General features: G+C 46.8%; 1 protein-coding gene across 1 annotated transcript in view; it reads left to right on the forward strand.

Moving 5' to 3' along the window:
• The first annotated feature begins 533 nt into the window (after positions 1 to 533).
• LOC129022794 (probable phospholipid-transporting ATPase IIA) overlaps positions 534 to 14,513 on the forward strand; it is a 57,277-nt gene continuing 43,297 nt past the window's right edge. The window contains exons 1-3 of the mRNA XM_054469040.2: positions 534 to 638; positions 3,736 to 3,816; positions 5,401 to 5,476. Of these exons, the coding sequence (XP_054325015.2) occupies positions 3,799 to 3,816; positions 5,401 to 5,476 (94 nt within the window). The 5' untranslated portion in view covers positions 534 to 638; positions 3,736 to 3,798. The remainder of the gene's footprint in view (positions 639 to 3,735; positions 3,817 to 5,400; positions 5,477 to 14,513) is intronic.

Below are 14,513 nucleotides of genomic sequence, written 5' to 3' on the forward strand. Positions count from 1 at the left end.
TGTTTCTCCACATTTTACAGACACTAAAGCTTGACAAGTCCAAGAAACTAGCTGGGGATTCCACTCAGAGAGAGTGGCAGAGTGAGGATTTGAACTCTGAGCTTTCTGACCCCCGAGCTTATTATGGAAGAAATGGGAGATAGGATATGTATTTTCCCTTGTGGTCTCTGGCTATTGGTTGGCTGTTTTTATAAGGACCAGAGCAGACGCTGCCCAGAGCTGCCGAGGGAAGGGTGCTTGAGGTGCAGGTGATGGCACCCGACTTCCTTCCACAGGGTCATGCTTCTTGCGGACGGATCAGCTGGATGGGGAGACGGACTGGAAGCTGCGGCTTCCCGTGGCCTGCATGCAGAGGCTCCCCACGGCCGCCATGAGTAGCTTTCCCTGCAGAAGCCCATGCGGGCAACCTGTCTTAGCAGGGTTCTCAAACCCAGATACCTTGGGGGCCGTCCCTTGGCATGGGATGGCAACTGTGAAGTGGGGCCGGTAGGGGAGCATGGGGTCCTGGAGCGCCCCTGGGACTAGTTGGCTTCCCTGACATGGCCAAAAGCAGACCCTGAGTGCGGGGAGTGAGCTCTCCCGCGGGAAGCTGAAAACCATAAGGAGCCTTGCCAAGGGGCCTCACCAAAATTGAAAAGGTAAGCCAGAGCATGTCACTCCTCTGCTCAAAACCTACGAAGGTAGGCCAGGGCTCAGCAGCATGCACCTGTAGTCCCAGCTTCTCAAGAGGCTGAGTCGGGAGGATTGCTTAAGCCTGTGGGTTCGAGGCTGCAGTGAGCCATGATTGTGCCTGGGAATAGCAACTGCACTCCAGCCTGGTCAGCGTAGTGACACCTGTATCTAATAAAAGTAATAACCATAAAAAAAAAAAAAACCCTCCAAAGATTTCTTACCTTACTGAGAATCAGTTCTGCGGTGCTTGCTGTCGTCTTCAGCTCCTTCCCATTTGTCTCTCTGCTGAGGCTCCGACCTCAGTGCCTGACCCTCTCTCCTCTGCCTGCCAGCCTGTCGGGTCTGTCATTCTGTCCCTGGATGTTTACTGTTGCCATTTGCTCCACTGGGAGCCCTCTGATCCCTGGCGAATCTGCCTGGCAGGGCATCTGCACACTCCACTGAGTTTTTGCTCACGAGTCTCCTTATCGGAGAGGCTCTTTCTGCCCACCTCTCCCTGCATCCCTGCTTCACTCACTTCCAGGCAGTGTCCCTGCGGGTGGGTTCTGCCTGTTGTGTTCTCTGCCGTATCCCCAGTGTGTATGACGGGGTGCAGGTCCTCGCTGAGAGGATGGCCACAGTAGTTGGCCATGTGTAACTTCAGTGCCCAGTGAGTGGCATGCCCCACTGTGGTCTGGAAGGATGAAGTGGAACACAGAAGTTTCCCTGTGCTCACGTCACATGGATCGAAGCCACTCCTTACTGTGTCCCCTGAGGGAGGAGGAAAGTTCCATATCTTGGCGGGATTGACATAACAAGAAATGTAGCCACTCTATGAATGATTTTTCATGGCTAATAAAAAGTGAAATAACACCATTATTACTGTTAATTTTAAACCGGGAATTTTATTTTATTATTTATTTATTTATGAGATGGAATCTTTATCTGTCACCCAGGCTGGAGTGCAGTGGCATGATCTTGGCTCACTGCAACCTCCCTCCACCTCCTGAGTTCAAGCAATTTTCCTGCCTCAGCCTCCTGAGTAGCTGGGATTACAGGCACCCGCCATCACGCCTGGCTAATATTTGTATTTTTAGTAGAGACACGGTTTCACCGTGTTGGCCAGGCTGGTCTCAAACTCCTGGCCTCAATTGATCCACCCGCCTCAGCTTCCCAAAGTGCTGGGGTTACAGGCATGAGCCATCACCTCCCAGGGGCTCTCCAGGACCCCACGCTCCCCCTCCGGCCCCACTTCACATGATGGTGACTGCTACAAGTCCCCAGGGGCTCCTAGCCAGTAGTTAGAAACTCACTGTTCTAACAGTGACTGCTGCTCCCCCTGACTACCTGTCTTACGCCACTTCACATATGCTGCTTTGAAATGTAGTTTTTGCCAAGAGCTTTCACTTTTGGGCTTTCTTATCACCTAAGGTTGACTTCTTGTTTGCTTTTTAAAAAATTGCGCTAAAAGACACATAACATAAAATCTACCATCGTAACCGTTTTTAAGTGTACAGCTCAGTGGCATGAAGTCCATTGACCTTGTTATGCAGGCATCAGCCGTGTTCATCTTCGGAACTTTTTTCATCTTTCAAAACTGGAACTCTGGACTCATTAAGCAGTAACTTCATTCCCCCCTCGGCCCAGCCCCTGGCAAGCATCTTTCTGTTTTCTGTCTCTATGAATTAAACTACTCTAAGTTCCTCCTGTAAGTGGAATCACCTAGTTTTTGTCTTTTTGTGACCGGTCTATTTCACTTAGCATAATGTCTTCAAGGTTCATCCGTATTGTAGCATGTGTCAGAACTTCTTCCTTTTTAAGGCTGAGTAATATTCCATTGTATGGACAGACCACACTTTGTTTATCCATTCATCCACTGATGCTTGTTTGAGTTGCTTCCACTTCTTGTTTGTTGTGAATAATGCTGCTACGTACATGGGTGGACAGATGATCACTTCAAGTCCCTGCTTTCAGTTCTTTTGGGTATATAGTCGGAGGTGGAATTGCTGGATTATTGGTAGTTTTCTGATTAATTTTTTGAGGAAGTGCTGTTTCCATAGCTGCTGCACCATCTTGCATTCCCAGCAACAGTGCACAGGGCCTCCAGATTCTCCACATCTTCATCACACTTGTTTTTGTTTTGATAGCAGCCATCCTTACGGGTGGGAGGCGTTCTTACTTTTTTCAGCTCTTCCCAGAGGTTTATACAGAGTAGATGCCCAGTAACCATTTGTTGAATGAGTATTTTCTTTTCTTTTTTGAGATGGAGTCTCGCTCTGTCGCTCAGGCTGGAGTGCAGTGGCGCGATCTCAGCTTACTGCAACCTTCACCTCCCGGGTTCAAGCGATTCTCCTGCCTCAGCGTCCTGAGTAGCTGCGATTACAGGCACACACCACCATGCCCGGCTAATTTTTTTTTTTTTTTTTTTTTTTTTTTGAGACGGAGTCTTGCTCTGTCGCCCAGGCTGGAGTGCAGTGGCGCGATCTCGGCTCACTGCAAGCTCCGCCTCCCGGGTTCACGCCATTCTCCTGCCTCAGCCTCCCAAGTAGCTGGGACTACAGGTGCCCGCCACCACACCCGGCTAATTTTTTTGTATTTTTAGTAGAGATGGGGTTTCAACAAGTTGGCCATGCTGGTCTCAAACTCCTGGCCTCAAGTGAGCCGCCCATTTCGGCCTCCCAAAGTGCTGGGATTACAGGCATGAGCCACTGCACCTGGCCTGAATGAGTGTTTTCAATGGTACAAACAAGTCTTGCAAGCCAGAATTTAGCAGAGGAGGATCTGCCACTTTCCAGGGTATTTGTAGGTGTGTAGCATCACCCCATCAAGTCTGGAAAGTGCTGAGTAAACAGAAACACGGGGTCTTCACTGTAGAGTCTGTCAGGGTGCCTTGAGATACTGTATGCAGCGACTCCTCAACTTACTTAACAGAGGACTTTCCTCTTCTTTCCACCTTCCCTGTAATTTTGAGGGGCCATTTGCTGTGTGTGGGAAATATAGTTGCTTTGGAAACATAGTGGATGCCTCCTGAAGTCTTGCATTGTGAACTGACTTTGACTCCCAAATGTGACTTCTGTTGAACAGGACCTTCCTCAGATTCGATCGTATGTGTATGCAGAAGAGCCAAATATTGACATTCACAACTTCATGGGAACTTTTACCCGAGTAAGTGAGTTTCCTTCACACCGGGTCCGGGAGTGTGTAAGGGATGAAGGCCGAGAAGTACTGACAGTTCTTTGTCAGGAAGTAGTTTTATGCCGGGTGGGGACATAAAGAAGGCACCACCTTGAAAGCCAGCATATTGTTTCTCAGTAAGGTCGGCAAAACTGGAATTTTCTCCCGGCCTTGGAACAGCTTGACTGACCCGACAACTTAGAGCAAGCATTTGCTGTAATTCATGTGAACGCTGGCATCTGAAATAGTTTTTCTTTCTCTGTCCTTCAGATGGATCTGTGTCCTCTGTTGTTTTTTTTTGAGACGGAGTCTCGCTCTGTCGCCCAGGCTGGAGTGCAGCGGCACGATCTCGGCTCACTGCAAGCTCCGCCTCCCGGGTTCACGCCATTCTCCTGCCTCAGCCTCCCAAGTAGCTGGGACTACAGGCGCCCGCCATCACGCCCGGCTAATTTTTTGTATTTTTAGTAGAGACAGGTTTTCACCATGTTAGCCATGATGGTCTCGATCCCCTGACCTTGTGATCCACCCGCCTCAGCCTCCCAAAGTGCTGGGATTACAGGCATGAGCCGCCGTACCTGGCCTTTTTTTTTTTTTTTTTTTTTTTTTGAGACAGTCTCCTCCTGTCGCCTAGGCTGGAGTGCAGTGGTGCGATCTCGGCTCGTTGGAACCTCTGCCTCCCAGGTTCAAGTGATTCTCCTGTCTAAGCTTCCTGAGTAGCTGGGATTACAGGCGTGCATCACCACGCCTGGCTAATTTTTTGTATTTTTAGTAGAGACGGGGTTTCACCATGTTGGCCAGGCTAGTCTTGAACTCCTGACCTCAGGTGATCCACCCACCTTGACCTCCCAAAGTGCTGGGATTACAGGTGTGAGCTACCGCACCTGACTTTGTCCTCTTTTATTCATACAAGTCGTATCTGCCATTTTCATAATTTTTAAGCCCCTTCCACATCTTTCAGAAGAGAAATTTAATTTGGATTTAATTTGTTTTAGGAGGCCTGGCGTGGTGGCTCACACCTGTAATCCCAGCACTTTGGGAGGCTGAGGTGAGCGGATCTCCTGAGGTCAGGAGAATTGCTTGAACCTGGGAGGTGGAGGTTGCAGTGAGCCAGGATCGCGCCACTGCACTCCAGCCTGGGCGGCAGAGCAAGACTCCGTCTCAAAAAAAAAAAAATTATTTTAGGAATATGGGTCAACAGGTTTCTAGAACCCACATTACATTGTCCACATTCTCTTTCTATAAGACACAAACAAAGCTGGCCTGCAGACAGCCTGACTGGTTTGCTTTTATGTTTTGATTCTTACCTCATAAAATATTTTTCAGTGCTAAGAGGCCTGCGCTTCTTAAATCACAGGCCAACTTTTTCACGTATTTCTGTGGGAGATGAAAACCCCAAGGGCAGTAGTGGAAGAGCTCGGCCCTCCCCTTGTGGTGGAGCCGTCGGCTTCCAAACTGGGCCTCCAGTTTCATCAGGGGGAGCCTCTCTTTCTGTCTCGAGCGGACCAGGCTAGAAGCAGCCTGTGGATTCTGGGGAAGCTTTGGGGGGTGAACGTGTGTCCGTTTGGTCTTTTCCAGGAAGACAGCGACCCCCCGATCAGCGAGAGCCTGAGCATAGAGAACACGCTGTGGGCTGGCACTGTGGTCGCATCAGGTGAGGCGCCATTTTGAGGAATGTGGTAGCAATTTGAAAAGGAAAGAAAATCCTTTTGTAATTAGAATAATCATCTGTCAGTTGGAAAAATGAGTGCTCAGTCAAATGGCATTTTCCACTTGTTCCGACACCTCCAGGGAATTAAACTGACATCTAATTGCAGCTGGGACACTTAGAGACACCTGGAGGAGAAGCCAGCGTGGCCTGTGGACCTTTCTGCAGCGTCCATGCTGGGAATAGCTCTGATTGCCTCTTCAGATTGACATTCTAATCTGTACCACAGCGGGAGGCAGCCTGGATGTTCTGGCTGGAGGTTGTGTTTGCAGGGTATGTCGCGCTGGGACTGCCAGCACCGGAGCCCTAGGAAAGGGCATGGGCTTGAGCTGGAGCTTCTGTGTTTAAACACCAAGAGGAAGTGGATATTGGTGCCTTTCTTTTTCTTTTTCTCTTTTTTTTTCTTTTCTCTTTTTTTGAGACAAGGTCTTACTCTGTCACCTAGGCTGGAGTACAGTGGCACAATCTTGGCTCACTGTAACCTCCGCCCCCCGGGTTCAAATGATTCTTGTGTCTCAGTCTCCCAAGTAGCTGGGATTATAGGCCCGCACCACCACGCTGGCTAATTTTTGTATTTTTAGTAGAGACGGGGTTTCACCATGTTGGCCAGGCTGGTTTCAAACTTCTGACCTCAAGTGATCCACCCATCTCAGCCTCCCTAAGTGCTGGGATTACAGATGTGAGCCACTGCATCTGGCCCATTGGTGTCTTTCAGTGCTGGGATGACAGTGATCAGGACTGCATGGGCTGAATATGACCCCCGATAGCAGTGGTTAACATCAGCGGCATGCAGCCCATGTGTCAGACCCTGTGCTGGGTGCTTATGTGTGTTACACACTGCACTTAACCCACCCTCCTAACGGCACCATGAGGGTAGATACTATTATTCGTATTATGCCCATTCTGCAGATGACGGAACTGAGGCTGAGTGAGGTTAAGTAACTTGCTCCAAGGTCACACAGCAGGTAAAAGGCAGAGTTGGAACTTGAACCTAGGCATTTTGCTCCAGAAACAGAACTTACTGTGTAGCCATCATTTTCTTACATTTTGTGATATTATTAACTTAATAGTATAATTAGTATTATAATTCTACTGCTGGTGACTTTCTGTCTTTACTATTAGAGGAATCAATTTTTTTTCCTCTCTTCAAACATAGTATTCTCCACTCCCCACCATCAAGCCATTTTCCTCTGCTGGTTGCTTCTCTCTTTCATTCATTCATTCATTCTTTCTTTCTTTTTTTTTTTTTTTGAGACAGGGTCTCATTCTGTTGCCCAGGCTGGAGTGCAGGGGTGCAATCATGGCTCACTGCAGCCTCGAACTCCTGGGCTCAAGCAGTCCTCCTGTCTCAGCCTCCCAAACATTGGGACTACAAGTGCATGCCACCATGCCCAGCTAATTTCTAAATACTTTTTTAGAGATGGGAGTCTCACTCTTGCCCAGGCTGGTCTCAGACTCTCAGACTCAAGTGATCCTTCTGCTTCAGCCAAAATGCTGGGATCATGGGTGTAAACCACCTTGCCTTTTCCTTTTTTGTCGCTCTCTAGTACAGTAGTAGACGCTCGATTAGGATCCTGTGTGGCAAGGAGAGGGAATGAAGCAGCACAAACTATCCCTGGAGTACCATGTGTCACCATCCACATGTGCACTACTTAATACAAATAGGCAGAGGTGCACTCTCCCTTGAGGTTTTTTTTGCTACATTTCATTTCCACTGCCTGCCTTTATTTTCATCATACTTTGGTACGTCTCTCAGTCCCCCGATGACTAAAGAGCGAGAAATTCTGCATGGTCATGCCTGGGCCACGCCTGGGCACAGCCACCCAGGGCACGCAGCATGCGGACGGTCACATCCTGCCCCTCCTCACCACTTTCCACCCATGTCATCTGAACCAATTTTTTCCTGCTTTCAAGTAATTTATTAACAAATAATTAATTACTCTTTTTATTCTTTGATAATTTGACTGAAAAATAATTATCTCATTCAGTTTGAATTTCCTAGATTACCTGGCAGGTGGTCATATTTGCATCTGCCTGTTTTGTTTCTTTGTAAGTTATTAGTTGGCTTAAAAAAAAAAAAAAAAAAAAAAAGAGTCTCTCTGTCGCCCAGGCTGGAGTGCAGTGGTACCATCTTGGCTCACTGCAACCTCCGCCTCCCAGGTTCAAGTGATTCTCCTGCCTCAGCCTCTCCAGTAGCTGGGATTACAGGTGTGTGCAACCACCCCTGGCTAATTTTTGTATTTTCAGTAAAGACGGGATTTCACCATGTTGGCCAGGCTGGTCTCGAACTCCTGACCTCATGTGATCCACCTGCCTCGGCCTCCCAGAGTGCTGGGGTTACGGGCATGAGCCACCGCACCCAGCCTACTGTTTTAATTTTGACTTAATTGCAAATATAGTTGAATGTCTTTCTACCTGTCAGCTAATTCTTAATATTCTGGTCTATCTACCTTCCTTTGTGGTTCTTCTTTTTCTCATTACTTTGTTAGAATGCTTTATAGAGGAAAGAATATCAAACTTTCACTTGTTGTGGGTTAGAAATATTTTTTCAGTTTTTTGTTTGTCTTTTGTGTTTGTGTTGGGCTTTATTTTCTTTTACCATATAGAAATTTAAAATTTTTTTATTGCCTACATTTTCTTTTTTTTTTAAATTATGCTTTAATTATAAGGGTACATGTGCACAACGTGCAGGTTTGTTACATATGTATACATGTGCTATGTTTGTGTGCTGCGCCCATTAACTCGTCATTTACATTAGGTATATCTCCTAATGCTATCCCTCCCACCTCCCCCACCCCACGACAGGCCCCGGTGTGTGATGTTCCCCATCCTGTGTCCAAGTGTTCTCACTGTTCAGTTCCCACCTATGAGTGAGAACGTGCGGTGTTTGGTTTTCTTTCCTTGCGATAGTTTGCTGAGAATGATGGTTTCCAGTTTCATCCATGTCCCTGCAAAGGATATGAACTCATCCTTTTTTATGGCTGCATAGTATTCTATGCATAGTATTTTATTCATTTGCTTGATCCAGTCTATCATTGATGGACATTTGGGTTGGTTCCAAGTCTTTGCTATTGTGAATAGTGCCGCAATAAACATACATGTGCATGTGTCTTTATAGCAGCATGATTTATAATCTTTTGGTATATACCCAGTAATGGGATGGCTGGGTCAAATGGTATTTCTAGTTCTAGATCCTGGAGGAATTACCACACTGTCTTCCACAATGGTTGAACTAGTTTACAGTCCCACCAACAGTGTAAAAGTGTTCCTATTTCTGCACATCCTCTCCGGCACCTGTTGTTTCCTGAGTTTTTAATGATCACCATTCTAACTGGTGTGAGATGGTATCTCATTGTGGTTGTGATTTGCATTTCTCTGATGGCCAGGGATGATGAGCATTTTTTTGTGTCTGTTTTTCTTTTCTTTTCTTTTTTCTTTTTCTTTTTTTTTTTTTTTTGTTTTTTGTTTTTTGAGACTGAGTCTCGTTCTTGTTTCCCAGGCTGGAGTGCAGTGTTGTGATCTCGACTCACTGCAACCTCCACCTTCCCAGGTTCAAGTGATTCTCCTGCCTCAGCCTCCCGAGTAGCTGGGATTATAGGGGCCTGCCACCATGCCCAGCTAATTTTTTTGTATTTTTAGTAGAGTTGGGGTTTCATCATGTTGTCCAGGCTGGTCTCAAACTCCTGACCTCATGATCCACCCGCCTCAGTCTCTTAAAGTGCTAGGGATTACAGGCGTGTACCTATGTTTTCATGAAAACAGGATGACTGTTGGAAGGCCATATATATTTTATGTTTTGATTCACCCAGGAAACTTGCCTCTTCTTCTTCATGCTCCTGATAATCTTGACTTATATGTGTACCTAACCAACAGTGTGTTTGGCTTTCTAATTTTTGCCCATGTGATAGACATTGAACAAATTTTAGCATATTGATTTGCCTTTAGAAAAATTATTTGTGCAAACATCTTCCTTTAAGTTTACTATTTATTTGTTTTTTTTTTTTTAAATTTTTTTTTGGAGACAGAGTCTCGCTCAGTCGCCCAGGCTAGAGGGCAGTGGCACAATCTTGGCTCACTGCAAGCTCCGCCTCCTGGGTTCATGCCATTCTCCTTCCTCAGCCTCCCTAGTAGCTGGGACTACAGGCGCCCGCCACTACGCCCGGCTAATTTTTTTTGTATTTTTAGTAGAGACGGGGTTTCACCGTGTTAGCCAGGATGGTCTCGATCTCCTGACCTCGTGATCCACCTGTCTCAGCCTCCCAAAGTGCTGGGATTACAGGAGTGAGCCACCGCGCCCAGCCTGTATTTTCTTTCTTTTTTTTTTTTTTTTGAGACAGAGTCTCGCTGTTTCACCCAGGCTGGAGTGCAGTGGCGCGATCTCGGCTCACTGCAAGCTCTGCCTCCCGGGTTCACGCCATTCTCCTGCCTTAGCCTCCCCAGTGGCTGGGACTACAGGCGCCCGCCACTGCGCCTGGCTAATTTTTTGTATTTTTAGTAGAGATGGAGTTTCACTGTGTTAGCCAGGATGGTCTCGATCTCCTGACCTCGTGATCCACCCGCCTCAGCCTCCCAAAGTGCTGGGATTACAGGCATGAGCCACCGCGCCTGGCCGTATTTTCTTAAATATATGTGTGAATGACCAGTTTGTGTCCTGTGCTGGTTTTTTCTGCTTATGAGTTGGTTTTTAAAAAATAATTTGTAAGAATTGTTTATGTCATAAGAATATTAATCTTTGTTGCCTTAATTGCAATGACTGTTTCACTTGATCTCATTTGTTTTTTGGAACTAAAGTTTGCAGTTTTTATCTAGTCAGACCTATTGATCTTTTTTCTTTTCAAGACTGGGTCTTGATCTGTCACCCAGGTTGTTGTGCAGAGACATGATCAGGGCTCACTGCAGCCTCGACCTTCTGGGTTCAAATGATTCTCCCACCTCAGCCTCCTGAGTAGCTGGGAGTATAGGCGCACCTCACCACGCCTGGCTAAGTTTTTGTATTTTTTGTAGAGATGGGGTTTTGCCATGTTGCCCAGGCTGGGATCTTTTGTTTCTTTATGGTTTCTGTTGTTTGTGTCATGCTAAGAAAATTTTCCCTGCTCTAAAATTATAAAAATATCCACTGACTCTTTTTGGAGTGTTTATATAGTCTTACATTAAAATACTTGCTTTAAGGAATAGAGTTAGGAGAACTAACTGGCATGGGAATATTACCTCAGGTCAGACTCCAGGCTCCAGACCCTTAGGCCCAGTCAGCGTTTCTGGCCCCGTGTGAACAAGCAGCCTTATGGGGAGTGAAAGTGTAAAACGAGGCTGGGTGCATTAGCTCACACCTGTAATCCTAGTACTTTGGGAGACCAAGGCAGGAGGATCGCTTGAGTCCAGGAGTTTGAGACCAGCCTAGGCAACATAGTGAAAACCCATCTCTACAAAAAATAAAAACATGGCCGGGTGCGGTGGCTCATGCCTGTAATCCCAGCACTTTGGGAGGCTGAGGCGGGTGGATCACAATGTCAGGAGATCGAGACCATCCTGGCTAACACAGTGAACCCCGTCTCTACTAAAAGTACAAAATAATAATAATAATAATAATAATAATAATAATCAGCTGGACGTGGTGGCGGGCACCTCTAATCCCAGCTACTCGGGAGGCTGAGGCAGGAGAATCGCTTGAATCTGGGAAGCGGAGGTTGCAGTGAGCTGAGATCGCGCCACTGCAGTCCATCCTGGGTGACAGAGCAAGATTCTGTCTCAAAAACAAACAAACAAACAAACATCCAGGTGTTGTGTTGTATGCCTTTGGTCCTAACTATACAGGAAGCTGAGGTGGGAAGATTGCTTGAGCTTGGAGGTCAAGGCTGCAGTCAGCTGTGATCACCAGTGTACTCCAGTTTGGGTGACAGAGAAAGACTCTATTTATTATTATTTTTTTTTTGAGAAAAAGTTTCGCTCTTGTCCCCCAGGCTGGAGTGCAATGGTGCAATCTCTGCTCATTGCAACCTCCGCCTCCTGGGTTCAAGCGATTCTCCTGCCTCAGCCTTCTGAGTAGCTGGGATTACAGGCGTGCACCACCACACCTGGCTAATTTTTTGTATTTTTAGTAAAGATGAGGTTTTACCATGTTGGTCAGGCTGGTCTTGAATGCGGTGACTCAGGCCTGTAATCCCAGCACTTTGGGAGGCCAATGCGGCTGGATCACCTGAGGTCAGGAGTTCGAGATTAGCCTGGCCAACGTGGTAAAACCCTGTCTCTACTAAAAATACAAAAAATTAGCCAGGTGTGGTGGTGCGTGCCTGTAATCTCAGTTACTCAGGAGGCTGAGGCAGGAGAATCACTTGAACCCGGGAGGCAGAAGTTGCAGTGAGCCAGGATTGCACCATTGCACCCCAAGCCTGGGCCACAAGAGGGAAACTCTGTCTCAAAAAAAAAAAAAAAAAAGATACAATGAAAAGCAACACACTTTAGAGCAGAGGACGTCTGTGTCAAATGCTTTTCTCTTTGAGTGGAATAAAGAGGCGTTAAAAGCAATGAGAACAAGATGAGGTTAAAGTTGTCATGTCCTGTTGCATCTGGCATAGGCAGGGCTGGAAATTCATGACTACCTGTCGTGTGCCCGTCTCCTTACTAGACAGCCACGTGAATAGGGTGTACTTCATTTTTTGTGGACAGTTCACCATTTCTTCTTCTTTTCTAAACCTTTTGTGGAAGGATAGTACATACACAGAAAATCCTAAACATAGTGCTTGGTGGATTTATTTTTTTTTCTTTCCAACTTTATTTTAGGTTTGGGGGTACATGTGCAGGTTTGTTACACGGGCAAGTTGCATGCTGCGGGGGTTTAGTGTACAGATGATGTTGTCACCCGGGCAGTAAGCATAGTACGCAATAGGTAGTGTTTTCTGATCGTCACCCTCCTTCCACCCTGTGCTTGATGGATTTTAACACAGGCAACACATTTGTGTGACTAGCACCCAGATCAAGAAACAGGATATTATCACCCCCCACCCCCGAAAAAGCTCCCTCCACTCCCTTCTAGCTGCCCCACACCCGCCCAAGGGTAACCACCACCTTGGCTACTGAAAATGTTAGCGTTTCAGTAATAAATGCATTTTCATATGCCTGTTTGTTTTTCATTCTGGTGATTTTCTTCTCTCCTTCCTTCCTCCTTTTCATGCAGCAAGAGCACACCTGTTCGGTGCTGAGGTCCATTGCCGGTCCCAGTGCTATGGTAGTGCCTTAGGAGACAGATGCGTGTGCCTACAACATGGGATTTATAGTTTATTAGAAGTTTTGGATGGAGGCCGGGCACGGTGGCTCACGCCTGTAATCCCAGTACTTTGGGAGGCTGAGGCGAGTGGATCACTTGAGGTCAGGAGTTCGAGACCAGCCTGACCAACATGGTGAAACCCCATCTCTACTAAAAATACAAAAATGAGCTGGGTGTGGTAGCGCGCACCTGTAGTCCCAGCTACTTGGGAGGCTGAGGCAGGAGAATTGCTTGAACCTGGGAGGCGGAGGTTGCAATGAGCCGAAATTGCACCACTGCACTCCAGCCTGGGCGACAGAGTGAGACTCCTCAAAAAAAAAAAAAAAAAAAAAAAAATTTAGGATGGGCTATAGAGGAAATGGGAGAGAGTTTTATGTATTTCCTCCAAAATCAGTAAAAAGGAAAACAGTTGAGCTGAGCTGCAAATGCAGAGAAATCTGAGGTGGAAGGAGCAATGTTGGAAGGGCTTGTCAGTCTTAGTCTCAGAGATGAGCAATGCTAATTAAGTCTTCACTTATCACTTACTTTTAATTGACAAAGTGTTTTGCTGCCATTCTCTTACTTTGGTCTCGTAACATTACATGAGGACATTTAATGGGATGAGGCACTGAGTCTCAGGTTAAGCAGCTTGTTCAAGGTCACATGCCTTGGAGAGGTCATCTCCTGGGAGGAGGAGAGTGGAAGGCATATTGGCATCTTGAAGAAGAAAGGTATTTCAGACAGTTCATGGGAGATGCCTTGTGGAGTTAAAGATACGTTTTCCCTTGTCTGAATTCCTCTCTGTGTGCTTGGTTATTTTAGTGGGGGGTGCGGTAGGGGAGGGAGAGCACAGCAGTGATCTGATGGCATTGCCTGCCCTGCCCCTTAGTGGGTGTATGATTTGGAGTCAGTATGAGCAGCTGGGCATTGACTGCTTCCTTAATTGGCCTCAGTTTCCCCTGCATCTCACTGAGTAGACATCTAATTGCCCTCTGATTCTAACATAAACACAAGCCATTTCCTTCTAGTTCTTAACGCAAGGAACAGCCAGCAAGAGTCATCTTAATTACGTGAGATTTCACTTCTGTGTTCCCTATAGGCTGTAACTCCTGCCTCTCGGTTAACAGGTCTGCTGTTATCTGTTGGAAGTTTAAAAAAAATAAAAAAGCTTGCCAGGCAGTGCTGAGGTCCGGCTGCATCAGCTGGCATTAATCTGTAGAAGATGTGGTTGCCATGGTAGCCAATGCAGGGCTGCAAGGCTGAGGCAGCACAAGAGTGATGGATAAGGGAAGGGATGGAGGAGGACCAGGGACTTGGCAGAGAAGGTGGCCTGGATGTTACAGAGCCCAGGTTGAGGAACAGCCACCTCTTAGAAGGTGAGAAGAACTGGTGCTCTAGCCCAGTTCTTGTCAAACTTTTAGTGGAGAGGAACCAGTTTGTTGGGTTTTCCCCCTAATGTGTAGAAGATCAATTTGTGGTCCTGCCTCTGTGCATGAGTAATAAGCAGCCACACTATGTGCACCTTGCCACAAGTTTTTTTTTTTTTTTTGTAAGACAGAGTCTCACTCTGTCGCTCAGGCTGGAGTGCAGTGGTGCGATCTTGGTTCACTGCAACCTCCACCTCCTGGGTTCAAGCTGTTCTTCTGCGTCGGCCTCCCCAGTAGCTGGGATTACAGGCGCCCATCACCACGCCTGTATACTTTTTATATTTTTAGTGGAGATGGGATTTCACCATGTTGGCCA

Source organism: Pongo pygmaeus, chromosome 23, assembly GCF_028885625.2.
Source record: "Pongo pygmaeus isolate AG05252 chromosome 23, NHGRI_mPonPyg2-v2.0_pri, whole genome shotgun sequence".
Taxonomy (NCBI): Eukaryota; Metazoa; Chordata; class Mammalia; order Primates; family Hominidae; genus Pongo; species Pongo pygmaeus.